At 46.0% G+C, this 27,370-nt stretch overlaps 2 protein-coding genes across 2 annotated transcripts; one reads left to right on the top strand and one right to left on the bottom strand.

The window, feature by feature from the left end:
* Positions 1-567: 567 nt before the first annotated feature.
* Positions 568-19,889, bottom strand: LOC146073778 (uncharacterized). Its single transcript, XM_083181214.1, has 12 exons — positions 19,252-19,889; positions 16,409-16,614; positions 13,837-14,163; positions 13,231-13,496; positions 11,338-11,515; positions 10,814-11,042; positions 9,850-10,355; positions 8,044-8,134; positions 6,729-6,889; positions 4,550-4,707; positions 1,148-1,388; positions 568-1,052 (listed from the first exon to the last, which is right to left on the bottom strand). Exons 2-12 carry the CDS (start codon positions 16,595-16,597, stop codon positions 831-833), a joined length of 2,568 nt encoding a protein of 855 aa, XP_083037340.1. The 5' UTR covers positions 16,598-16,614; positions 19,252-19,889; the 3' UTR covers positions 568-830.
* Positions 19,676-27,101, top strand: NDUFB2 (NADH:ubiquinone oxidoreductase subunit B2). The gene is made up of 4 exons (XM_083181215.1): positions 19,676-19,834; positions 21,135-21,279; positions 22,830-22,918; positions 27,038-27,101. Exons 1-3 carry the CDS (start codon positions 19,746-19,748, stop codon positions 22,902-22,904), a joined length of 309 nt encoding a protein of 102 aa, XP_083037341.1. The 5' UTR covers positions 19,676-19,745; the 3' UTR covers positions 22,905-22,918; positions 27,038-27,101.
* Positions 27,102-27,370: the final 269 nt, after the last annotated feature.

Below are 27,370 nucleotides of genomic sequence, written 5' to 3'. Positions count from 1 at the left end.
TGAAATAATCCATGTAACTAATATGGTTACTTACATTTTGCTGTATGCCGCTTTGCCTTCAGTTCCATATTTAATTTTTACATTTGGATCTCATATACTGTTTGAAATTCAATAAAAACTATACAGCAGCAGGTAGGATGAGATGCAAGACCAGGTAAGAGATAAGGAAAGATGCGGTGTCCCTCATCGCACTGCCGTGAAAGTGATACACTACCCACTCCTACCACATGGGGCTCAGGTTCAGGCTATTTTCCCATGCCATATTTCCAATCCGCCCCTGGCTGCTCCTAACATCTCCTTTTATTTATAAAGCAAGAGCTGGAGGGCTATAGGTATCCCTGTGTGTTTGCACTACAAGTGATTGCTTAAGGCCCCAATTTCCCTTGAGCTCCTCCCAAGGCATGCTGGGATGTGTAGTTTCACAACAGCTGGAGGGCCACAGTTTGTACATGCCTGATTTAGGGTGTTGTCACCTTTTTTGGGGGGGAGCAAAATCAGGCACAAATCGCATAGTGTATGGGGACCTGTAGTGGGGAGAGTTAGAACCATTAGGATACTTCCTCCCCTGTATTGTGGCTGCCAGTCTCTGCGCTTCTTATAACGTAATCTCAGGAGGAATTGGACAATTTTATGTATCGCCAAGTCCATGACATGGGTGGGGTAAATCCTCCGGCAGAATAGGGGTCTCTATGTAAGATTTATAGACCTGTGTTTTTAAATGACAATAGAAGGAAGTTTAGGAGCAATGACCGGTGACTTTATTATGAGTGCAGCATGAAGCTACTTGTAAAGCCGCCATCCTCCTACGTATAGCCCAGCACATGTCACCGTTATGACAGGACCATGGCTGAACGCAGAGCCTGGAGGTTCTGCTCCTTCAGGTACTGCTGCAGGTTGACCTCCGGTTTTGAATTCTGCTCCTCCGCCTGGCGGTAGACCTGCTCCAGTCTCTTGGAGACTCTGCGCTCTGCACTTGTCTGCAGCTTTTGGTGCCTGCGCCAGTCCTGGAGGTCCGCTTCCTGCCGCGCCATCTCCCTGTTCTGCGCCAGGTCCTGAAACACAGAATGTCCCGTGAAAGAACCTCATCAAATTCACAGCAGCTGTAGTCTAGAGCGCTAGCTCTGTGACACAGAGAACATAAACTCACCTTATGTTTGTCTCTCTTCTCTTTCTGCTCGGACTGTTTCTGCCTCTTCCCTAGATCTAGAACCTCTCTCTGCGGTTCAAGGTCATCACGGAACTGGACTCTTTGTCCCTCATTCCTGTGCTCTGTCTCCATATCCTCTTCTTTCCTGTGGCCTCTGCGGGACTCCGTCTGCTGCGCTTCTAAGCCCTCGCAGTCCTGTCTTCTCTCCAGGTCCAGCAGAAGTCTCTTCTCCGAGCACAGCCTCGAATAGGATAGAGACAAATAAATACAGGTCGGGTCTCCCTTATCCGTGTATTCCAAAAAACAAAATATTCAGAAAACAGTGGTTTTTCAGAATAATTAAAAAAAAAATTCCCCTCAGACCCTTTTCTTCATACTAACCTTGTCCCCCGATGTCCACGGCAGTCTCCGGGATCCTCTTCAGTGGCATCTCCGGTCCCAGGTGTGCATTGGGCGAATTCGCGGGTGTGTCGGTGACATCACCGGCACACTCAAGCAATGCACCCCTGGGACCTGGAGATGCCGCTGAAGAGGATCCTGAAGGGCACTGTGGATGTTGGGGGACCATCGGGGCATCACCAGGGGACCAGTTAAGTATGAAATAAAAATTCCAAAATCTGAAAAATCCCTTATCCAAAATTCTTGTGGTCCTGAGCAATTTGGATAAGGGAGACTCAACCTGTAATCATTTAGCTTATAAGGGATCTTAGGATCTGATTGCAGTTAGATACAATAACCCTAATAATGTGAATCAACCCACAGACACTGTGGGCGGTATTCAATGAGCCTGATTCGCCATGTTTTTATGGCGAATTTGTGCTGTTTGGCGAATTTCTGACTAAAACGGTGAATCACCCTATTCAATGACCACATGGCGAATACATTTCAAGGTTTTTTTCACCATGATTCACCGAGTAGCAATCGCTATCTTATAATGGTGAAGTGGAATGTGAACTTTTAAAATAAAGTGTTTTGTTTTTTACATTTGGTATAAAAAAATCAGGAATTTTATTCTGAGGAGGGGCATGCATGCTGTAAGCACCTTAATATATATTTAATAAAAAATTTTTTTTTTTTTTTACACAGCAGCCAGCAGGGGGCGCCGGAGCCGAGCCGCTCATTACATATTCATATATTCACTGCACCCGATCGTTACGATCGGGTATAGTGAATATAGGTCCCCTGCTGGCACCCCCGGGGGGCAGCCTGTGCTGCCTGGCACCCGGGGAGCCCACCTAACCCCCACAAACGTTCTGGGCTAGGCAGAGAGACTTCCATCTCTCTGCCTGGCACCGTCCTCAGGCTCCCTGCGGCATACGCCGCAGGAGCTCATATTCGCCAGTCAGGGGCAGCGAGCCCCTGACACGTGGAATACCGGAGCCCGCCGGCTCCGGAACGTGGCGAATGTGCAGCGAATCCTAAAAAGGATTCGCTGCACCTCGCAGGTATTCTCATTGAATACCGCCCTGTGACTGGTTGACAGGCACAAGTACATATGTGGCCCCTACATTATTGTTGTATGGGCCCAACAATGTCTTGGCTATGGCTTTATGGCTCATAAAAGGCACATACACACTGGGCGATTTTGAGCTCACTTTTGGTGGTTTAAGCTACTTTTAGATCAAAATCCCCCACTGTGTATTGCTGGGCATTGAGTGGTGATCGCTGATGTGCGCACCCACATCATTGTTGCCCGCCGATGTCTGTTGGGCTGTTAACAGCCATCCACGACCTCTTCATATTGAACAACTTAAACCTGCTTCCTATAACCGAAACATGGCGCGCACATCCGACATGGCCTGTCCTGCAGAACGGTCACACAGTGGTCTCCACTTCACACACACACACGCGCGCGCGCACGCACGCACACCTCCAGGCCTGGAAACGGTAACATGGTCACACAGTCAGACACAGCCTCCCCTGCAGCACTGTCACATGGTGACAGCCGGGTTCCCGACAGCCACCCGCTATTTTCCCTCGTGGGGGTCCACGACCCCATAGAGGGAGAATAGAATAGGTGGCTTGCGTGGCGAGCGCAGCGTGCCCACAAGGGTCTTAGTTGTGCTCACCATGCTGTCTGGGTCTGGCCAGTCGGGATAATGACTGTCGGACCCCTATACCACACCCCACATGGTGTGGTCTCTACTTCACACACACACCTCCAGGCCTGGTAACCGTAACCTGGTCACACAGTCAGACATGGCCTCTCCTGCAGCACTGTCACAAGGTGGTCTCCACTTCACAAGTGGATGCACTTCACCTTACACAAGACACTGCTAAAACTCTAATCCATTCCCTCATCATCTCCTGCATTGATTATTGCAATAGTCTACTTACTGGCCTTCCCCAATACAGACTCTCACCACTTCATTGGTTACCTATAATTAACCATACTCAATATAAATACTTTTACTTACACACAAAGCCATAAACCCAACTACACCAACCTACATCTCTTCTCTTATCTCATATTATCTTTCCAACCCGACCTCTTCGCTCCTCCCAAGACCTACGTCTCTCATCCACACACATTACTCGCTCCCATTCCCGACTGCAGGACTTTCTTCAGGCTGCACCCACTCTGTGAAATCCCCTCCCACGCACAATAAAACTCTCCTCCGGTCTCCAATCCTTCAAGCGTTCCCTGATAACACACCTCTTCAGACAGCCTATCAGATTCCAGAACCAGCCACATAACCTTCATTAACCTTTCCCATCCAATCACATCCCCACTGTAAAGTGTACACATATCCCCATTTATATTCTCTCTCTCACTTTCCTATCTTCCTTACCTCTTCAGGCAGCCTATCAGATTCCAGAACCACCCACCTATCCTCCATACACTTCTCCTATCCAATGACATCCCCACTGTACTGTACACACACATCCTCTTCCACTTTTCTTTTCACACTTTTCATCCTGATTCATGGCCAAGATTTCTGGGTCATGGTATCACACAGCCCACCAAGAGTCTTTGCAATCTGGTGGACTTTACGCAATAGAGAACACGTATCCTTGTGTATCAATGCCTATTTCCCAATAGATTGTGAGCTTGCAAGCAGGGCCCTCCCACCTTTAACTGTCTGTAAATACCCAGTTTCTTGTATCACTGTCTCCTAATGTAAAGCGCAGTGGAATTTGCTGCGCTACATAAGTTACTCTTACTAAAAAAATCCCCTGTGAAAATCGCTGGGATGGGTGAATATCGCTCGTGCACTGAGCGATTTTCACATCATCGCTCCTCCTACGCGCCCAGTGTGTACGAGGCTTGATTCTTCTACTCCCGGTAGACCGCCTTACGAATGGGTGTACCTTATAGAGGAAACCAATAGCACTTAGAATAGACACATATACAGTAAATTATAAGACCACGCTGAACATTGCCGCCAGCACATTGTATACCTGCTATCCTGAAGCATCAGTGCTCTCTGTTCTATCTCCCAGGTCTTCTTCTCTCTTCTCCTCTTCTTCTCCTCCTCCTGAATCCTCCACACTTCTGCTTCTCCTACTTCTTTTCGCTCTCTCAGCTCCTGACGTCTGGGTACGTTAGCCTCGGAATTCTGTAAAGATCACACTTAACATAACAGGGACACTAAACTAATTACTAAGATGTTATACATATGTGAACTGTTCCCTATGCAGATAGAAAGCAAAATATCATTTGTTCTATTTATGCTTCAAAGAAGATCTGCTTGAGAATCGGGATAGAGCGGTCACAGATGCCGCTGCTTCCAGCCGTAGGAAAACCACGTGAACATTTGCCTATATTCGGTCAGGTCTGCACAAGCTGCACCTCGGGCCCCAAGTGTGTGGGAGCAGCTGACATCACCATTATATGGATATGTGCCAGCCACATCCTTGACGCATAAGGTCACTGTAACATTTGATGGGCTCCTGGATAGCAGCTAGGCAAAGCCTAAAAAAATCAGTCCACGTGTGCAACTCCGAATACGGGTTGTAGGGCCTAATTCATGTTTGCAAGTAAAGCAAAAAAACACTAACATTGGGGGTATTCAATCCTGGGCGAATATTTCACCAGGCAAATTCAAATCGCCCTATTCAACTCCAGTGCTGATTTTTCGCCTGGGTAAAAAAAAACAGCATCTGGAAAACAGCGTGGATGGTGAAATCGCCGCAAATTCACGTATTTCTGGCCGATTCACTTCAGTTTTCGCCCATCTCGATTCACCCTCCAAAAATAAAGTGAAACGGCATTGGTGAAACCGGATTAAAAAACGGGTGAAACTGTCCGTGATTGAATACTAATTGGTGAATTATTGCTGATTCTTCACCTTGTGTCTGGAACAAACTATGTTCCTCTGCAAGGGCAGAAAATACATTTATATGTTTTCTCTGTAGGGTAAATACTGTATTGTTTTTGCATGTAGTCCACAAATATTAAGCAGTTGCATTTTTACACTGCAATTTAGATTTCAATTTGAACACACCTCACCCAAATCTAACTCTCTCTGCACCTGTTACATCTGCCCCACCTGCAGTGCAGCATGGTGTTGTCCAGTTGCTTGCTTTTTTCTTTTACTTACAAACCTGAATTAGGCACACAGGGCCTGATTCTGGTTGACTCGCTATGCAGCGTAAATGCGCAGATAAACATCCATTCACAGGGGAGGGTACAGGGGTTAAATGATTCAATGGTCGCTGACCAGCGAATGATTTTTCTCCTGTTCGCAAAACGAAGTCAGTCTTGACGGACCTATATCTGCAGCATCTGGCTATGAGAACGGGGTGGCTGGCTAACGTCCTGTGACAGCAGCCACCCACCCACCCACCCCTGGTTGCATGGGGATGTCCAGCGGTTTTCTGAGTGCATCCACCATTTTTGTGGGCACGCCCAGGAAACGCTGGAGGTCCCCATGTGACAGCCTCCTGCCCGCTTGCATCCCACCCCCCTTTGTGTGACAGCCTCAGCGACAAGTGCAAGTCCGCCCAGTGGCCCTGCATATGCGCCTGCGCAGAGCCAAAACATCGGCCTTCTCGGTGCAAATACGCCTGGGACCGATCAAACCATAGCATACTTGCCTCACCTCACAGATGGCCAGGAGGGTCCCGCAAATTGGGGCCCCCTCCCGGCCCCCGGAGAGGTGGGCAACCCTCTCGCCCCCCCTTCCCCGCAGCATAAAATACAGAATTTCCTGGGTCCGCGGGTAGGGGGCGGGGCTAAATTGACGTGAATCCCATCATTTTAGCCCCTCCAACCAATTCACGAATTAACATGGCTGTCTCATGGGGGCTTGGTGACGTCCCCCTTTCAGTCCTCTCCTGGCTTCTCCACTGAGAGGAGTTATTAAAAGTAGTCAGGTATGGGCCCATAGCGGGTAATCCTGTCTTGTGCCATTATTAACCAGCAACCATCTATCACTCTGGCAGAGGGGTTTGAGTATATATTTTTTTTCTTCCTGCCGGGAGACCACCCACTGGGAATATGCGAACAATAACAACTTGTGTAATCAGCCTACAGTTCATTAACTACCTCAAATGCTGGCAGCCGGCAGCGTCACGGTGTTACTATGCTATCCGCTATTCAAAGAGAACGAAGCCTAACCGCTCCCAGGTAGCTCACCAGCCTTAGAGGAGAGGAGCGCGGCCGGCGCTCCAGGATCGCAGATTCCACGGCTAAGCGGTCTTCTTTCATTGCCTTATCAATACGGTGCAGAGTTGCCTGCAGATGCGTCATGTTGTCCAGACTTGTCGAGGTTTTGTGCAAGGACTTAATTACATCATCTTAAAAACATAATTTGTATACAGATACAGCACTGTACAAAAGTTCTAGGCAGGTGTGTGTAAAAATGCTGCAGACATTGGGGCCCATTTATCACTCTATATTTGTGGCTAAATCCCCGAAAACGTGTTAGCCGCAAATATTAAATATCCCCCGAATGTATCAGGAGGGACCACAGCAGGAATCTCCAATCCCCGCTTCAATCCCTCCTGCACCGCCAGCGGGCGCCTCCCCCCATAGGTTTCTATGGGGGATGCAAAGCTGCCCGATGTATCAACATCGGACAGCAGCGCATTGCATCCCTGGGCTACCATTTTTCTGAGATGGCGGTAGCCCATTGTAGCCTATGGGCTACACACCGCACTGCTGCAGGGGCAGTGCGGTCAGCGGGGTCGGTGGGGGGGTCAGCGCTAACGGCAAGCTGGGGATGATACATCCCGCCGTTCGGATCGCATTGATTAATGAGCCCCTTAGAATTCAAACAGCAGGATTAAGAGTTCATTTTTTTAACAGTTATCAAAATTCAACAGAAGAGAAATCTAAATCAAATCAATATTTGGTGCAATCACCCTTTGCCTTCAAAACAGCATCAATTCTTATAAGTACACAAAGTCAGGGATTTTTGTAGGCTTATAATCAGGTGTATGATTAATCATACCAAACAGGTGGTGATGATCATCATTTTCATATGTAGGTTGAAATACAGTTATTAACTGAAACAGCTGCGTAGGAGGCTCAAAACTGGGTGAGGTACAGCAAAATTCTGCTACAAAGGTGAGATTGTGGAAGAGTTTCATGTCACAAATCAGGCACCGTGGTAGGATTGAGCACAGCAAGAAAACAAAAGGTAGTTATACTGCATCAGCAAGGTCTCTCCCAGGCAAAGATTGAATATCAGACTGAAGGGGTCACAATGGTGTCCCCAGCCCCAGTAACTGGGTAAATACTTTCTTGGTAGTTACTGTGTGTACACTACGACACAACTGTGACTCTTTTTAAAACCTCCTCACAATTACACAGTGTATATCCAATTTATGTGTTTAATTTTTTCCCACCCTATCTACTTCAGAGCTGCTGATTTCATTCAACGGATTATCAATTGTGCACATTGCCTAATCAACATAATAACCTCTACACAGAGGAAAGGTGCTATTACCTTCTGCTGCATTAATAATAGACTTGATTGGGACATATGGGCTGCTGGTCCTGTCAGTCTGAGTGTCTCTACTACAGACCATGTGATCCTTCTGCAATAAAGGCAACACACAAATGTTATTACAGGCAAACCTCCGCTGGTGTAGAGAAAGGTAATCTATCCCTAAATAAGAGTACGTGCTTATGTAGCCGCCCGGCTCGCCATAGCAATATGTCTTGCCGAGAAGGGGCCGCGTATACGTCTCACATGCTCGCGCAAGAGAGTCCCATTCTCAGCGTGCTTTACTGAGATAAGTACGGTTCCATCGGTAGTAGAGGTGTACACAGAGGAGGCTTCACCTTCTGCGATGGGAGTGGTTACATGAGAACCAGGGTGTCATTGTCGGCGCATACATAGTCAAACATTTGGGGCCAGATGTAATAGGGGGAGAATCAGAAGGTGGGAGATTTTGGGAGAGTTTTCCCTTTTATTTTTTATTTTTTATTTTTTTAAAGCGGCAATCATTTACACTGAAAAACCAGGTTGATTTTTCCATGTCATTGATTGCCGCTTTTAAAACAAAAGGGAGGAAACTTACCCAAAATCTCTCTTTTTCTGAATCTTACACCATATTACATTTGGCCCTTGTTGTCTGTCAGTAACAGTAGGTTCTGTCTGTTATAACCCACAGCCACTTAAATGTTTAGTTTCCTTAGTAAAATTCTGCTACATTAATTAAACTGCCGATTCGCTGCCGTGTTGGGTTACTGTACTATTATACTATCTCCAAGTATTATATCAAAATTATGTGTCACCCATTACCCCCTCCTCCTCCCCCACGCTTTCTCTGCAATAGTTCCAGGAGCAGGCTCTGTCTCATCTGCAAATTACTAAAATTCTTATTCATTGACATATACTTTTCCACCTGTAATCTACATCGCCCCTCTCCAGTCTATCCTCAAATCTGCTCCCTGCCTCATTTTCCTCTCCTGTCACTTTACTGCCCCCCTCAACCAGTCACAACCCCACAAACGATAATAAATGTTATCTCTCTCTCTCATCTACAAATCTCTCAGCCTCATCCCTTATCCCTATATGTCCAGTCTCATTTTCTCACACACTCCCTCCCATCCTCTTCACTCGCTAATGTTTGCTGCGATTCTTCCCAACTCCTAATCCTGACCTCTGGAATTCTCTCCCTCCTTTCATTAAACTTTCATCTAGCCTTTAAGTGTGCCCTTAAAACCCGTATTTTTTTTATTCCAGTTTGCAACCCCTTCCTCCTAACCCTGCAATCTGCCCTCATCTCCCATAATGCCCACCCATATCCCCTATAGATTGTAACCTCATGTGACCAGGGCCCTCTCCAGAGTTATGCTGACTGCATACTGTAGTTATGGATCGATGTGAAATAATTTACTGTCTGCACTAGTCCTGCTGTTAGTTGTATTCCTTTATATATAAAAAATTATAATAAGAATATTCCCCATGGTCCCATGTTAGAGCTATATATAAGTGTGCAACCAGCACGTGTACATGGCCGACATCATGCTAGATTTCTGTATGCTCAATGGACGACTAAGGGGCACATTTAATGAGTGATATTTATGTGATCTCTCATTACTAATGATAATCGGTGCTCCAGCCAATCAGCTCCTGTCCTTTTTCAAACACACGTTAGATGTTTTCTGATTGGAGCACCATTTATCATTGTTAAATCTGCCCCTGTGCCTCAAAACTTCATTGTGGGCAATGTCTTAGAGAGAGATAGGGTACCAACTGAATCGGCTCCAATGTTCCTCCTTTTAGCAAAGAGCAATAACTTACATATCTACTTCTCTGCTCCCCTCCCTGGTGCACTCTGGGGTCTCGTCCGATCTTGCTTTGAGGTTTATTCTTCTCCTTGCCAGGCTTGGGCGCCACGTCTTGTTTTGGCACCAGATCTTTTCGCATCTTCTTTAAAGGTTTCTCTTTGGAGGAAGTCATTTGGCTAATATGGCTCAGTGAGTTCCTCAGCGCTGCCCACAGCTCCTCCGGCACATAGCATGTCTGGCAGGCACCACCACCACCACTGGGGCTGCAGTATAAGCAGGTATGAGAGCCAGTGCCACCAGCTTTCTCTTCTGACGGGCACACGGGACGTCTGTTAGACGACCCTATGAAGGGGAAACCAGGGCAGGATTCCACCAGCTTCTTCCTGGCTTCCAGAGGAACACTGAGCTCCAGGGTGATGCGGTCACTTAATCTCTGGGGGATCCCGATGGCCAGGCCAGGAGCGACTTGCTTGGTCTTCCCGTTCCAGAAAGTTACTAGGACTCCATTGCTGTCAGAAGCTACAGAGTGTCAGATGTTAGTTACGATGTTTCATATAGATAATGGCAAATAATGAGATTCTGGATGCAGCCTCCCACCCATGGTCCCATCATGATGTCAACACAACGATTGTCCATCCCAGGTTGTCCATCACAGTGTGGAAACCTAGCAACGTCTAACCACTTAAGGTGACGTAGACTCTCCATAAAGGCCTTATTGTATATAACAATACATTTCTAATATCGCTACTATAGAGATTAATTATGGGTCACACTGAAGCCGGGAAAATCCAGGTCTACGGTGTCCTGTGAAGATTGGAGGAATGAAACCCGGACACTTTATAGCCCCACCCACACAGCAATACAACGTAAAATAGCAATGAAGGGGTGGTGCTGACAACTCCACTATGAAGAAGGTTGTCATGGAACGTAACAGTTAATAATAATAATATTAATAATTTAAGATGATGTTGTGATACCTGAGCCGCAGACCCGTCTTTCCGTTCCTTGCAAGACGGTTCCAGGGCCATATTTCTCCATGAGCCCGTCCACTGGCGCCAGCACGTGGTCTCCAGGAACCAGAGGTCTCCACCTAGCGTCCTCATAGTGGATGATGTCGCAAACAGGCGTTTCCTGCATACGGAACTGACCTTTGCCTTTCGGAGAGCGACACTTCTCAAACTCCACGAGGAAACGGTCACAGGAGCCCTGAGGGAAACGATGAAGAAAGACGCATTAGCTCTGCAACCTACTCCAAAACAATGGGTTCTCAAATCAACCATGGTTTAATCCGGTGCATCTCGACTCCAGTCCTCAGGCTCCCCCTACAGGCCGTGTTTTCAGGAGTTTTGCCTGTGGAAGCAGGTGGGATAATTATTGTACCAGCACAACAACAATCCGCTTACCTTGTGCATGGTTAATGAAATCCAGAAAACATGACCTGCTGGGGTCACCTTTGTTGAGCCGCAGATCTGGTGAAATGATGGCATGCACAGCTACCCACCTCCACCTCGCAGGCTATGTGCCCCAGGTAGTAAAGACTATCAGTGTCTCTGCGTGCCAGGACCCTTGCTCCCCTCAGCAGACTCAGCGCCTCTGGCGTCACTGTCATGTGGCTTCCATTCATTTCGCAGGTGACCGGAGGTTCTTTGGAGGACAAATTGCAGCTGAATGGTGGGAACCTATGGGATATAAGACAATGATATATGCAGTAGAGTAAACACGGAGAGATGTCTTGGGAAAAAGGCCAACAGAGCAAGGCCTAGGGTTGCAGAATACAAGATGGAGGCCTGTGCTCAACCAATAACGGTGACTTGTGGCACTGATTGGTTTTTCTATAGATCACATGTATGGTCCTCCTCGCACACTTCCTGTTGCACACTCACTTGCCGGACTTCGGGAAGTCTCTGCACTAATGCCCCGTACACACGGTTCGATGTGGTCTATTTTGTTATTCGATTTTGATTATATAATCAAAATTGGACGCATTCAATTTCGATTCGATCCCGATGTGCATCCCCACGGCGTCCACATTGAATTGAGAAACAGAAGGGTATGGGTCATTGGGTTGACCAATATCAGGTCAACATGCATTGGGTGGACTTGGTTGGAAGTTCGACACAAGTATTAGGCCGACAATGGCTCGGTCGACAGTCAAAAGGTCAACATGGGTTTCTCACCTTTTTTTGTCCCAAATGTTGACATGGTAGGGCATGAAATACCGCCTGTCGGCACATGTCGGCTAAAAAAAAGTGAAAAAGCCATGTCGACCTTTTTTCTGCCAACCTAGCCATTACTGACATTCCAAGGTTGACCCAATGCATGTCGACATTTTATGTGTCGAACCAGGTGTACACGATTTAAGGCATTGGGTCGACATACAGGAAGTTCGACATGCAGGAAGGTCAACATGCGTTAGGTCGACAGAATCATTAGGTCGACACAAGCATTAGGTTGTCATGGGGAAGGTCCAACAGTCAAAAGGTCGACATGGTTTTTTTTTTTTGTCCCGATTGTCGACACAGTCGACATGGGCAATTAAATGGAGCACCGTGTCCCCTCGCATGGCTCGTTACGCTCGGCACGCTATTTTATTCTGCCACCATGCCCTAGTGGATGGCAGGCCATGAAATACCGCCTGTCGGTTTAAAAAAAAAGGTGAAAAACCCCATGTCGACCTTCAGTCATGTCAACCTTCCTGCATGTCTACCTTCAGTCATGTCAACCTTCCTGCATGTCTACCTTCAGTCATGTCGACCTTCTTGCATGTCAACCTAATGTTTGTAGACCTGGTGACCGTATCCCCTATATAAAAGGTTTACACGCCCCATCATACAAAGACGGCTTATTTTGGCATCATTTATGGACTTAGTCAGGACAATCATTTGGATAAAATAATATCATCTGACAGCGGAGAACCCCCAATACGGACACGGTATAAATGACACATTGTTGACGTGTGTGCGGCACCTCCTTTGTAACCAGTGTTAGGTATAGGGGATCGCATCCACAAATGGCCATTTTGGTCAGAATGGTCATTCGAGGCCTGGATGCAATCCCCTATACCTAACACTGGTACAGCCTCTACGCCAAACTATTAGCATTTATTTATACTGCGCCACCAATTTTAAACAGCAGCTGGGAGAGATAACGCTGTGAACACACGAGGAGAACATACAAACATTGCACAGATGGGGGCCCTGGAATTGAACTCATGACCTCAGTGCGGTCATACTAACTGCTACGCCACTATGTTCCGCCCTACATCCCAATAACTACTGCAGTGTGGCCGTGGTTATCCACCCATTTAAGACATATTTGGTGCAAATATATCCTGGGTATTATCTGGACTACTGTAATACTGCAATGTATACTTAGCTCTTGGCACTGTACATACTGAGGTTCAGAGGAGAGTATCGTAGAAGATGTACAGGGTGATATGCAGGATGAAATGTAGGATGATACGCAGGATGAAGTTCCGGGTGATACACAGGAAGAGGCGCAGGATGAAGCGCCTGATGATACGCAGGATGATAAGCAGGATGATTTGTAGGATGAAGTGCCTGGTTTGTAGGATGAAGTGCCAGGTGATACGCAGGATGATGCACAGGATGATACCGTCGAGCAGCTGCGACTGTGCCTCTGATCGCCAACAGGCCTCATCTAGAACCAGAAGAACATGTCTCATGTTTAAAACGCATGCAAAAAGTAAAAACAGTCATTTTTAAGATTTCCAACGTCTACCCAAACTAATCTGCCTCCCAGTGGACCTATACCGGCAAACCCCCCAATACAGGCGTCAGCAAGCCCCTTCCTTTCTATATTACTAAAGTTGCCCCAGATGACTCCATAAAAGACAATGTTATCTCCCAATGACACCTAATAAAATGCAGTGAGGGCCAAGCAGGAGGAGACTTCCTACAAAACTCTTTTCCAGCTCAGCCAAGCCCAGCGGGCTTCCTGTCATTTAGATCATCCTGGATAAAAGTAGTTTATTACTTGCCTTATTTGATGACCCAAGAGGTTCCAAATTAATCATGCGGAAAGATCCTTCTGCCTGGCTATCGCGTGGTTTTTCCAGGAGGTACACCACGTTTACCGGGCAGGTATTGTCCTCTGTGGCCAGAAAGCTGTAGATACCCTGCAGCACGTTGGGCGGCAGAGCGTCTATCACCAAGTACACAGCCTGGCACGATGGGTCCTCAAACGCTGCAGCCAGGGCATCAGTAAGGCTGGCTCCAGAATCGCACTCAAGGTTCCGGATCCACCAGAGCGCCTGAGAGGCGGCCTCCGGGCTCCACGTTAGGGCCTGGTCACAAAACTTGTTAATCTGTTGGTTAGAAAGGAAACAAGAACATTATCTCTTTTACATTCAAATGATCTCGTCCAGCCATTGGTGATTGATTGATTGATTAGAGTTTTGTGTGACTCATGCCTCCAGGTAATCAACAGACAGATATGTATCCAAAAATAAAGGATTTTACATTTGTAACAAAATTGTATAAACAACAAAAATAAAAATGTATACACAATGTACAACAGTAGCAACAAAGGGAACTACGTTCGATAACTAATCACGATCCACGAGAAACTCGTTCTCGGTCCCACAAAGAGCTTTAACGTAAACTGGGACTGACCCCATAACAAAAAAAATTGATCTGTTTGATGTTCCGCAAGGATCCACGAGGCAGAACATTGTTGCATGTTCGTAACTAAATCATTTCGAAGTGGTTTACTGCTGGCTGCCATATTTTGTGGCGCGGAACCTCACAGTGAATAAGAGTCGCTGGCTTTGATATATTAGTGAAGTGCCATTTTGCTGGTAATGCATGCCACAGCTCTTATTAATTTATTTTACCTGCCTATAGCACAAATTTTGTACATTTGTGTTATAAAATGTATTTGCTCACAGTCCGGCACCTGTAATGGTAGGTGGAACTAGTTCCCCTCCACCATAGCCAAGTATTTCCAGGTTATGCTACTGTGTAGCATGACCTGAGTAAAGGGCACTACTGAGTTACATAATGTGAATAAGGGGAACTGCTGAGTAACATAACATGAATAAAGGGACTGAGTAAAGTAACATGAATAAGGGGAACTGCTCAGTAAAGTAACATGAATAAGGGGAACTACTGAGTAATGCAACGTGAATAAAACACACGGCTGAGTAACCTAATGTGAATAAGAAGCACGGTACTCTTTACCTAGAACGGCGCCCACGATTTTGATCGTGGGCATCGTTAGTAAAAAATCACGGGCATCGCATGCACTAAAAAATCGGGTGCGATGCGACCGACGCGATGCCCGCGATTTCCCATAGGGAACAATGTTAAATGTCTCAAATGACCCGATTTTCCTGTTCAATGCCTCAATTGACCCGATTTTTCCATAGGAAACAATGTTAAATGGCCCACAGAGGCCAAATAGGCACCCTGAAGTGTGAAATGGCCCCCACAATTGTTAACGCCACCCCACGATCAACGCCAACCCGAAGCGTGGCGAGCGCAGCGAGCCTGCGAGGGGCGGCGGTACGCGTCCTACGACCTTTTCATACCCCCACTATCCACGTTGGCGTGGAGTTGAGAATAGAAAGTGTGGCGAGCGCAGCGAGCCTCCGAGCCCGAAGCGTGGCGAGCCCCGTGAGGGGACGCGGATACCTTCACAGGTATCCGCGTCCCCTCACGGGCTTCACAGCTGTCCGCTGCGCTCGCCACGCTTCGGGCTCGGTGGCTCGCTGCGCTCGCCACACTTTCTATTCTCAACTCCACGCCGACGTGGATAGTGGGGGTATGAAAAGGTCGTAGGACGCGTACGGCCGCCCCTCGCGGGCTCGCTGCGCTCGCCACGCTTCGGGTTCACGTTGATCGTGGGGTGGCGTTAACAATTGTGGGGGCCATTTCACACTTCAGGGTGCCTATTTGGCCTCTGTGGCCCATTTAACATTGTTTCCTATGGAAAAATCGGGTCAATTGAGGCATTGGACATGAAAATTGGGTCAATTGAGACATTTAACATTGTTCCCTATGGGAAATCGCGGGCATCGCGTCGGTCGCGTCGCACCCGATTTTTTAGTGCATGCGATGCCCGCGATGGGCGCCCTTCTAGGTAAAGAGTACCAGAAGCACTACTGAGTGGTGTAACATGGATAAGGCCACTACTATGTGGTATAATATGAATATGGGGCAGTACATGTGATGTAATGTGAATAAGATTGTGATACTCCGTGGAATAATTTTAATTGGAGGTGCTATTCTGTAACCACCCCCCTTTCTTATGAGATCACTGACACTTCATAAAGTATGGAAGGTAGGAAACAAATTTAGATTTTGCTTGGGGGGTGCCCAAAACCCTAGAACTGGTCATGGCTCCCACTAATGGGATGTAGGTATGTTTCGGGACCACTTTAAGCCCTGCTCTCAGTGTTGCCTGCTAGAGAGATCAACATAGTGGTTTCAAGTTACTAAACAGCTTATTTATGTATATGATTTGGCGGTAAGAAGGGAGGGGGTAATTTGCATTAAGAACTATATTGCGAACAATGATTTTGTGATCTCAGGGCAGAAAGAGAAACTTACCTTATGGGAACAGTGGATAATATTGAATGATGGTAGTCTCAGGGTGCTAACAAGGGTGTATATAGTTCTTGATACATAGTCCTTCAGCAGATTTAAATTCACAGGGTCTCCATCCAGAGTGCCCACAATGAACGTCACTGCCCCTGTGTGGCCGGCAGAAGAACAGCTGGAGTGGGAGAGACTGCACATGTCTCCCGAGTGTGTGTCTAATGATAAGAGAACAGAACAGCAATGCAAATAATGTGTCATACTCAGCAGGTTTCTATGAGGACAAGGAAAACAGTAACAAAGATGGGAATACAAAGAAAGCAATAAACTCTTCTACTTGTGCCCAAAGACTTAGGTGTGGAGTTTGTATGTTCTCCATACACTTGCATGGGTTTACTCCAGTTACTCTGGATTCCTCCCACACTCCAAAATTATACTGGGACATACTGGCAGGTTAATTGTCTAATGACACAAAACAATAACTCTAGTGTGCATGTTTTAGGGAATATAGGGGGTCATTCTAGTTCATATGCCCCCCCCCCCCCCCCCCGAGCAATGTTTTCTTTCTGCGCATTATGTTTTATGGGTGTCGCCCATGGGAACCCCCAGCGTTTCATGGGCGTTCCCATGGGGATTTGGACGGAAGGAGGTGTGCTGGTGGCGGGAGGCTGACATCACATGACGTCAGCTGCCTGTCCTGTCTTCGGCGGAATGGCTGCAAATATAAGTCAGCCTCCACTAACTTATTTTTGCGTGGCCTGAAGAAATCAATCGATGGCCGACGACAAGCATTAGGTCGACAATGTTAGGGCGACATGGGTCAAGGTCAACACAAGCATTAGGTCAACAGTGTCTAGGTCGACAGTCAAAAGGTCGAAATTGGGAGTTTCACTGTTTTTTTTCTACCCAAATGTCGACACAGTCGACATGGACACAGTTTTAATTGCACTGCGTCCCCTCGCTTGGCTCGCTGCGCTCCCCATGCGTTGTGCACTGTGCCTCACTGCGCTCGGCAACCTATTTATTTCTCCCCCATCCCCTAGTGGATGGTAGGGCATTAAATACCACCTGTCGGCACATGTTGGCTCAAAAAACAGTGAAAAACCCCATGTCGACCTTTTGACTGTCGACCTAGCCCATGTCAACCTAATGCTTGTGTCGACGTAGACACCTGTCAAACTTGTCCCATGTCGATCTAGACACCTGTCGACCCAACAGTGTTGACCTAATGACTGTCAACCATTTTAAGGTCGACCAATCTACCATATCCCGCCCCAGGATCTATAGAATTATTCCTGGAAAGTGTTGTTCCTATATTTAAATTTACTGTACCACACCTCTGTATATTGAACACAGGGACCATTTATCAATGAGTGATGAACCTTGTTGTGAGTGCTAAAACTTTTTGCGTAGGATAAATGGTCCACATGACAGTTATGAGCTGAGCACATGACAGTTGGGAACTGATCGGCTGGCGAACCATTTAGTATTCGTAGTGAGTTCTATCATTCATAGCGTATTGTCCCATTATGTCCCATGGGCCCATAATGCGAATGGGGTACGAGCGGATTGCTAACCCATGGTAGTTGCAGGAGATGCATCTGCAGCCTGAGCAGAATTGTGTGCTGCATTTGTTCTTGCCTGTGACTCTGAACCAGGCCATTGAGTTTTATTTTCTGGGCTTCTTAATATTTGTTTTAGAAAAATGTGCATTATAATGTGTGGTGCTTCTGGGTCTGCAAAGACAATGGTACTCTTTACCTAGGACGGCGCCCATCGCGGGCATCGCGTCCATCGTATGCACTAAATTAACGGGTGCGACACGACCGACGCGATGCCCGCGATTTCCCATAGGGATCAATGTTAAATTTTTAAATGGACCCGATTTTTCACTTCAATGCCTCAATGCCCGCGATTTTGCCATAGGAAACAATGTTAAATGGGCCACAGAGCCCAAATAGGCATCGTTAGCAGTGAAATGTCCCCCACAATTTTTAACGCCACCCCACGATCCACGCGAACCCGAAGCGTGGCGAGCGCAGCGAGCCCGCGAGGGGCGGCGGTACGCGTCCTCCGACCTTTTCATACCCCCACTATCCACGTCGGCGTGGAGTTGAGAATAGAATAGTGTGGCGAGCGCAGCGAGCCACCGAGCCCGAAGCGTGGCGAGCGCACGCGGATACCTGTGAAGCCCGCGTAGGGCCGCGTTTACCTGTGAAGGTATCCGCGTCCCCTCGCCACGCTTCGGGCTCGCTGCGCTCGCCACACTATTCTATTCTCAACTCCACGCCGACGTGGATAGTGGGGGTATGAAAAGGTCGGAGGACGCGTACCGCCGCCCCTCGCGGGCTCGCTGCGCTCGCCACGCTTCGGGTTCGCGTGGATAGTGGGGTGGCGTTAAAAATTGTGGGGGACATTTCACTGCTAAGGATGCCTATTTGGGCTCTGTGGCCCATTTAACATTGTTTCCTATGGCAAAATCGCGGGCATTGAGGCATTGAAGTGAAAAATCGGGTGCATTTAAAAATTTAACATTGATCCCTATGGGAAATCGCGGGCATCGCGTCGGTCGCGTCGCACCCGTTACTTTAGTGCATACGATGGACGCGATGACCGCAATTTTTTACACCCAATGACCGCGATGGACATCGTGGGCGCCGTGCTAGGTAAAGAGTACCACCAGACAATAAATAACATAGACCAACTCAAAGTGTTAATGGGCAATGCTGGCAGGCAACTATGCAGCTAAGTGGATGATCTATCTATCTATCTATCTATCTATCTATCTAGCCATACATCCTGGACACAGAAATAATAATAATCAGAATATAATTCAGTTTGTATGCATTCCTCACCTGCTAGGCTGCTGCAGTTCCTATAGAAGCTGTGGAGCCGGCGCTAGGACCCCGGAGATGCGCAGTCACGCTGTGTACTGAGTAGTGTTTACGGCGCAACCACGGTAACCGGCGCTACCATTAGGCGCATAGGGGGAGCTATATTACCCAGTAACACTTCTTAGTCTGTATTTCTGGGTGAATTAATATTTCGTAAATATCTTAGTAAATGTCTAGAAGAGGCATTTTCTATAGTTGTATTTGTTTCCGGTGTTTTTTATTATTAAATTAGTAGTAGGACCAGGAATTAATTCATGCATAGAAAGATGGAATGTTTCCGACAAAGTAGTGTTATTGTTAAAATGCGCTTATAATATATAACATGTATAATGAATGAAGTGGTATGATGTATGATTTAGGACACCCCCGCACGCTAATGGGCTGTGGGCCCGTCCTTTCCCCCGGAAGTATCGCGATAGCCGCACAGCCCCGGGAGGTGACATTGCCCCGGTGTCATGGCGGCGCTGGGACGTCTCGGAGGTGCTCTTAGGGCTGGGAGTCGTCTATTTGCGGGAGTAACGCGGAGCAAGACGGGGGTCCGCAAGTAAGAGGGTCGGGAGAGTGATGGGATGACGGGATTGGGGGGCTGCCTGTCATTATAGGGGTGGTTGGGGGCTGCCTGTCACTAGAGGGGGTGGTTGGGGGCTGAATGTCATTATAGGGGTGGTTGGGCGGCTGCCTGTCATTAGAGGGAGGTGGTTGGGAGGACTGCCTGTCATTAGAGGGAGGTGATTGGGGGGGCTGCCTGTCATTAGAGGGAGGTGTGTGGGGGGGCTCCCTGTCATTAGAGGGAGGTGGCTGGGGGGCTGCCTGTCATTAGAGGGAGGTGGCTGGGGGGCTGCCTGTCATTAGAGGGAGGTGATTGGGGGGGCTGCCTGTCATTAGAGGGAGGTGATTGGGGGGGCTGCCTGTCATTAGAGGGAGGTGATTGGGGGGGCTGCCTGTCATAAGAGGGAGGTGATTGGGGGGGGCTGCCTGTCATTAGAGGGAGGTGGCTGGGGGGCTGCCTGTCATTAGAGGGAGGTGGCTGGGGGGCTGCCTGTCATTAGAGGGAGGTGATTGGGGGGGCTGCCTGTCATTAGAGGGAGGTGATTGGGGGGGCTGCCTGTCATTAGAGGGAGGTGATTGGGGGGGGCTGCCTGTCATTAGAGGGAGGTGATTGGGGGGGGCTGCCTGTCATTAGAGGGAGGTGATTGGGGGGGGCTGCCTGTCATTAGAGGGAGGTGATTGGGGGGGGCTGCCTGTCATTAGAGGGAGGTGATTGGGGGGGGCTGCCTGTCATTAGAGGGAGGTGATTGGGGGGGGGGCTGCCTGTCATTAGAGGGAGGTGATTGGGGGGACTGCCTGTCATTAGAGGGAGGTGGCTGGGGGGGCTGCCTGTCATTAGAGGGAGGTGGTTATCTGATGTCAATATGATATGTTCTTATGTTTGGGCAGCTGCCTATTTTGAGAGGGGTGGTTGGTGACATGCCATTAGAGCAGGGCTGGGCAACACCGGCCCTCCAGATGTTGATGAACTACACATCCCAGCATGTCTTGCATCAGTTTCAGCATGGCCACATAGCAAAACTAATGCAAAGCATCCTGGGATGTGTAGTTCATTAACATCTGGAGGGCCGGTGTTGCCCAGCCCTGCATTAGAGGATTGTTTAGGGTGTACATACCAAGGTAAGAGCGGTTCTTGGGAGGTGCTTTTTTTTTTTTTTTTAGGGAAAAATGTAAATTTGGGGTGTACACATCAATAGAGGATTTTTGTATCCTGCTGCTGCCATTGTATTGTATTATGTATATTGTGTTTACATTCTTTGTACTAACTAAACAGTAATACTGTGTGTGTTTTCTAGTGCTGGCTCAGAGGTTCACATAGAACCACGGTACAGACAGATGGTGCAGCTGACCAAGTCCCAGTGCTTCCAGGCAGAGCTGCTGGGCGGCTTCATGTGGTTCTGGATCCTGTGGCATTTTTGGCATGAACCAGATGCAGTCATGGTGAGAACAGTCCCCAGGTCCTCGCTTCCTTTCCACAAATGCAGATTCTTGTACATCTTTCTAGCTTCTAGAAAGGGGCTGATTAGGCTACATGCAGTCTACTGGCACTTTACTAGCAGGTTTGAGACCACGGCCTAGTTCAGAAGTTCCCAATTTCCACCATTACAGTACAGGTTTTTAAGGATAGCCATGCTTGAGCACAGGTGACGTAATTAGTAGCTCAGTCAATCTGATTACATTTTATTTACAAGGTGCCACAAGTGGTTCTCAGCGCTGCACGTACTGTAATGGGCGGAGCTTGGGAGCCTCTGGTCAAGTTGAATGAAGAAGCGTTCAAAAAAAAGATCAAACACCTGCCAAGGGAATGATAGTTAAAGTTGTTAAGGGTTCCCATATAAACCAATAATTGCATATATTGGATCAATAATCTTAGCAATTTAAAAAACATATAAAAATTCCATTGTTTTGCACGGCCTAAGGCTGGTCAGTTCAGGGCTTATCGCACCCAACCCAACCCAACCCAACCCTGGTGGTCTAGCGGAGGGGGCAAAATACCACAGCAAACCTCCCTTTGTGGGAAGCAGGAATTCTGCCAAGGCCTTACCATAGTAGAACATGAAGGAAATATACTATGGTGTTATTTGTACTGCTTTGATAATGTATTTAACATCTTGCCTGGCATAGCGGCATTGTTTACTACCACACCAGGCTGTAAGATATCCGAAACACAGAGTGACCAGCTGCCGGAAGATATTCTTGTAGCAGCTGCCAATCACAGAGGGACCTCCTGGCCACTCTGCCTCTCTGCACCCTCTCCCAGTGTCTGCTGTGCTGCCGATAACTGCTGATTGGTCAGTACAGCAGGACCCTCCCACCTGGCAGCTGCAGAGAGGAGCAGCTGCTAGGGAAATGTAAATTAAACCTTCCTCACTCCCCTAGTGTGTACCTGGGAAATCATATTCGCCAATGCCCAGATATTCCGATGTTGATCCAATATTTTACATATGGTTATAAAATCATTTTAGATACGTTTTGAAGTAGGTGTTCTTGACCTAATTCAATGATTGCAAAAAGTCAAAACCATTTCTGAGTTCTTTTTTTTTGGGGGGGGGGCGGCATTTTTTCCAGTTTAAGGGCAGTATTCAATGACGGACGCTACTTCCGACAGGGAAAATAGCGGCCCCGCCTATTCAATGCTGCCGTTACCAACAGTGGCCGATTACGACAAAAACAGATCCGACTTTAAAACAAGTCGGATCTGTTTAGTCGGAAACGGATTGTCAAATTCACTGACGTTTTCTGACAATCCACTGACGTTTTTGCCGACAAGCCCACTTTCCGACACTTGACAGCTGGAACATTGATTTCCGACTATCAAGTTCCATTCGAGCTGAGCGAAAATAACCCGGGGTTCCAACAGTTGGAATCACGGATTGACTACCCCTCTTATTGGTAAAACGTAGGTTGTTTGTAGCAATTATTAATTTCATGCTTAAAATATTTGAGATTCCAATTCCATGATAGTTTATCATTTTCTATTTCTTTTGTAGGGTCATTTTCCTTATCCTGACCCTTCGGCGTGGACAGATGAGGAGCTGGGAATTGTCCCGGAGGATGAGGAATGATCCTCTTCTGCATAGTAAGTGTGAGCAGAGCTGTATTTCGGGATGATGGTACCGTAGTATTATAGGGAACGGTGCCGTAGTATTAAAGGGAACGGTGCCGTAGTATTAAAGGGAACGGTGCCGTAGTATTAATTTGTCTCCACTCCCTTTCCTCACTCTCCTGTGTGAATACTGCAGCGATACCGTTATATCAGCCAGACATATACTCATGAAAATCTGAGGGTATGGAAGACACTCCTAAGATCTCCAAAAAACCCGCAGAACCCGGCGCTTTAAAAATAAAAAAGTATGAAAAATATATTAATTTATAAAAATAATATAAATATCAGTCTATGACTGCAGCAGGGGCAAGTGAGTCTGCTTATAACTCACTAGAGGGCTAGACAAAAGAAGGTTTTATGCACCTGCGCTGTCAGACACTGATCTAAGGTTTACCTGCGATCACACACTGGACAGAAGGACACCAGGGCACAGAATGATATAACAAATTTTATATATAAAAAAAGGACATAAAGTACACAAATATACATATATTAAAATGAAGTATAGATAATATGTAATACATAGGCAAATACCATATATTCAAAAATCAAGGGTTTCTCATATGCAAATGAGGTCCCAAGAAGCAAAAAATGGGTTAAAAGTAGCCAGCAACACCAGTGAGGTAATACAGTCCGCAAATAAGCGTAGCAGCACAGTAAGCATGTGTTAGTATCAGCCGGATAGTAAATAGCAGCAGTGATTGGGTTAAATGACAGAATGGAGCAGGATTTTAGTAAGCCAGAAATATTTTGAAGCAGTTTGTTAGGATGGAAGCTCGATGCGATATGCCTGGTTTAGCGCTTGTAACGCCAGATGATATAAGGTCAGGTAGCGCAGAGACTTTCCTTAAGGTATGCTCACCCTCCTTGATGTTTTTTGGAGATGGTGGGGGCGGGGAGCCCGGATGACTGTGGGCTCTACCCGCTGGGATGGTAACTGGCGTCCTTTGTTCTCCAGGCGTATGGCTGTAGGGTCGTGAGCCGGTTTTTTAGGCAGCAATGGCTGAGTGTGCCGAGCGGGGGTCTGCCGCTGGAAGCCGGAGTGTACACAGCGAGACGCTGGGTCAATGATGCTGTAGCGTGACCTCTCACGTTGGTGTGCTGGCGTATGACGTCGACGCGTTTCGTTCCCTGGCAACGGGAACTTTTTCAAGACGGATAGTAGTGAAACCCAGTATACGGTATTTATAGGCATCTGCCATATGTTTTCAATTAACACTTCAATAGCTGAACAGTCTAGTAAATTAACACACATAAAATGTGCCCGGTGTCATGGTTATACAATGTACGCAAAAAACATTTGCATTTAAATAGAGCAGTGTCACAAAAAACGCACAAATATTTCATTGGTAATCAATTAAACGGCATTTTATATATATACAAAGAATTTAGTTAATTAATTGATTTAGCAGTATTTTATATATATACACAGAGATTTTTAGACAGATACATAGATAGATTATACTAAATGGTGTAATACTAAAGCTATATACTTTGAGAGATAAGGTTAGACCAAAATTGCGAATATTTTTCATATGAGAGAGAGATATATTTTCAGTATTCGTCTACATCAAGTTAGTATTCTGAAAATTTATTTATATTTAATAGCAAACTTCAATCAGCTTCAAACCATAACAGTAGTTTTTTAACGTGCTTTTTCCACATGTAATAAAATACATATATTCGTTGCAATATAATTGCATATGTATATATGTCCACAATCAATTAGTACATAGATAGTATTATATTCACGAGACTCAACATCAATTATAGTTATATTTAATTATTTATTTTGAATATTTATTTAATTGTTTATTTATTTAACCTGAATGGAAAGGTTCTTTCAATATAGGAGGGTCAGAAAGGATAGGGAGAGGAAAAGGGAGGGGGGATGAAGAAGGAAGACAGATCGATTAATTAAAGTCAGATGGATATATAAATAACCAATGGACATATTTTTCATATATTGAGAAGCTTATATAATATACCAATGATGATTCATTATCCCCAATCTATATAGATCCAGATGGAGCAATCCATGTGTTGGGAATGCGGGGAGTCACGTCTGCAAACCCAGGGCATCATGGATACCCAAGTGTCCTGGGTAGACTTAAATCTCCGCAGTCGCAACACAGCGACCCCATTTGGTTTTCGAAATAATTATTTAATTACTATCCTATACTTCTTAAAATAAAAAACATGGGGGAGAATAAGGGCCAGGACACTTGGGTATCCATGATGCCCTGGGTTTGCAGACGTGACTCCCCGCATTCCCAACACACGGATTGCTCCATCTGGATCTATATAGATTGGGGATAATGAATCATCATTGGTATATTATATAAGCTTCTCAATATATGAAAAATATGTCCATTGGTTATTTATATATCCATCGGACTTTAATTAATCGATCTGTCTTCCTTCTTCATCCCCCCTCCCTTTTCCTCTCCCTATCCTTTCTGACCCTCCTATATTGAAAGAACCTTTCCATTCAGGTTAAATAAATAAATAATCAATTAAATAAATATTCAAAATAAATAATTAAATATAACTATAATTGATGTTGAGTCTCGTGAATATAATACTATCTATGTACTAATTGATTGTGGACATATATACATATGCAATTATATTGCAACGAATATATGTATTTTATTACATGTGGAAAAAGCACGTTAAAAAACTACTGTTATGGTTTGAAGCTGATTGAAGTTTGCTATTAAATATAAATACATTTTCAGAATACTAACTTGATGTAGACGAATACTGAAAATATATATCTCTCTCTCATATGAAAAATATTCACAATTTTGGTCTAACCTTATCTCTCAAAGTATATAGCTTTAGTATTACACCATTTAGTATAATCTATCTATGTATCTGTCTAAAAATCTCTGTGTATATATATAAAATACTGCTAAATCAATTAATTAACTAAATTCTTTGTATATATATAAAATGCCGTTTAATTGATTACCAATGAAATATTTGTGCGTTTTTTGTGACACTGCTCTATTTAAATGCAAATGTTTTTTGCGTACATTGTATAACCATGACACCGGGCACATTTTATGTGTGTTAATTTACTAAACTGTTCAGCTATTGAAGTGTTAATTGAAAACATATGGCAGATGCCTATAAATACCGTATACTGGGTTTCACTTCTATCCGTCTTGAAAAAGTTCCCGTTGCCAGGGAACGAAACGCGTCGACGTCATACGCCAGCACACCAACGTGAGAGGTCACGCTACAGCACCATTGACCCAGCGTCTCGCTGTGTACACTCCGGCTTCCAGCGGCAGACCCCCGCTCGGCACACTCAGCCATTGCTGCCTAAAAAAACGGCTCACGACCCGACAGCCATACGCCTGGAGAACAAAGGACGCCAGTTACCATCCCAGCGGGTAGAGCCCACAGTCATCCGGGCTCCCCGCCCCACCGTCTCCAAAAAACATCAAGGAGGGTGAGCATACCTTAAGGAAAGTCTCTGCGCTACCTGACCTTATATCATCTGGCGTTACAAGCGCTAAACCAGGCATATCGCATCGAGCTTCCATCCTAACAAACTGCTTCAAAATATTTCTGGCTTACTAAAATCCTGCTCCATTCTGTCATTTAACCCAATCACTGCTGCTATTTACTATCCGGCTGATACTAACACATGCTTACTGTGCTGCTACGCTTATTTGCGGACTGTATTACCTCACTGGTGTTGCTGGCTACTTTTAACCCATTTTTTGCCTCTTGGGACCTCATTTGCATATGAGAAACCCTTGATTTTTGAATATATGGTATTTGCCTATGTATTACATATTATCTATACTTCATTTTAATATATGTATATTTGTGTACTTTATGTCCTTTTTTTTATATATAAAATTTGTTATATCATTCTGTGCCCTGGTGTCCTTCTGTCCAGTGTGTGATCGCAGGTAAACCTTAGATCAGTGTCTGACAGCGCAGGTGCATAAAACCTTCTTTAGACATATACTCATGTTGCAAAAACTGCAAATCTCTTTTTTTCTTTCAATTTTCTTTGACTATATCCTGTGCCGGTTGTATATCTGATGTGAGCTTCCTCTTCTTTCTCAGGGGCAGGAGACCTGGAGCTGGTGCGTCGCCATGGATACTGTAAATAAATACATGACTTCACATATATCTGGTTTATTCCTTTCTTTGTTAAAACAGACTAAAATTATTCTCTCAGACCCAAAACGATTGAGCTTCTCGAGTCTCCGAGGAAATATTTATCGATGGCATTTTGTGTATTGGAAATGTCACCCACAAAACCGAAAGGGTAGGAATCATTAGGTCATCCAAAGGCAGGTCTACATACCTTCGACCTAGTGACCTTATACCAACAGAAAGCCCTTATCAGTAAGAACACAGTCACCAGAACACATTGTTATAATGTATATGACAGTC

Source organism: Crinia signifera, chromosome 4 (genome assembly GCF_055691185.1).
Source record: "Crinia signifera chromosome 4, ASM5569118v1, whole genome shotgun sequence".
NCBI lineage: Eukaryota > Metazoa > Chordata > Amphibia > Anura > Myobatrachidae > Crinia > Crinia signifera.
The sequence above is the reverse complement of the archived record's forward strand: the minus strand, read 5'-3'. Positions and strand labels throughout refer to the sequence as shown.

Excerpts from the sequence above, each read along its gene's own strand:
- LOC146073778 (XM_083181214.1), bottom strand. The coding sequence starts at position 16,597 with ATGTGCAGTCTCTCCCACTCCAGCTGTTCTTCTGCCGGCCACACAGGG. Across the intron at positions 8,135-9,849 it reads GGGAGCAGAGAAGTAGATAT|AAGGATCACATGGTCTGTAG; the intron begins GTAAGTTATTGC and ends CCTTTATTGCAG. Across the intron at positions 1,389-4,549 it reads CTGATGCTTCAGGATAGCAG|GCTGTGCTCGGAGAAGAGAC; the intron begins GTATACAATGTG and ends ATCCTATTCGAG.
- NDUFB2 (XM_083181215.1), top strand. The coding sequence starts at position 19,746 with ATGGCGGCGCTGGGACGTCTCGGAGGTGCTCTTAGGGCTGGGAGTCGT. Across the intron at positions 19,835-21,134 it reads AGCAAGACGGGGGTCCGCAA|TGCTGGCTCAGAGGTTCACA; the intron begins GTAAGAGGGTCG and ends TGTGTTTTCTAG. Across the intron at positions 21,280-22,829 it reads ATGAACCAGATGCAGTCATG|GGTCATTTTCCTTATCCTGA; the intron begins GTGAGAACAGTC and ends TTTCTTTTGTAG.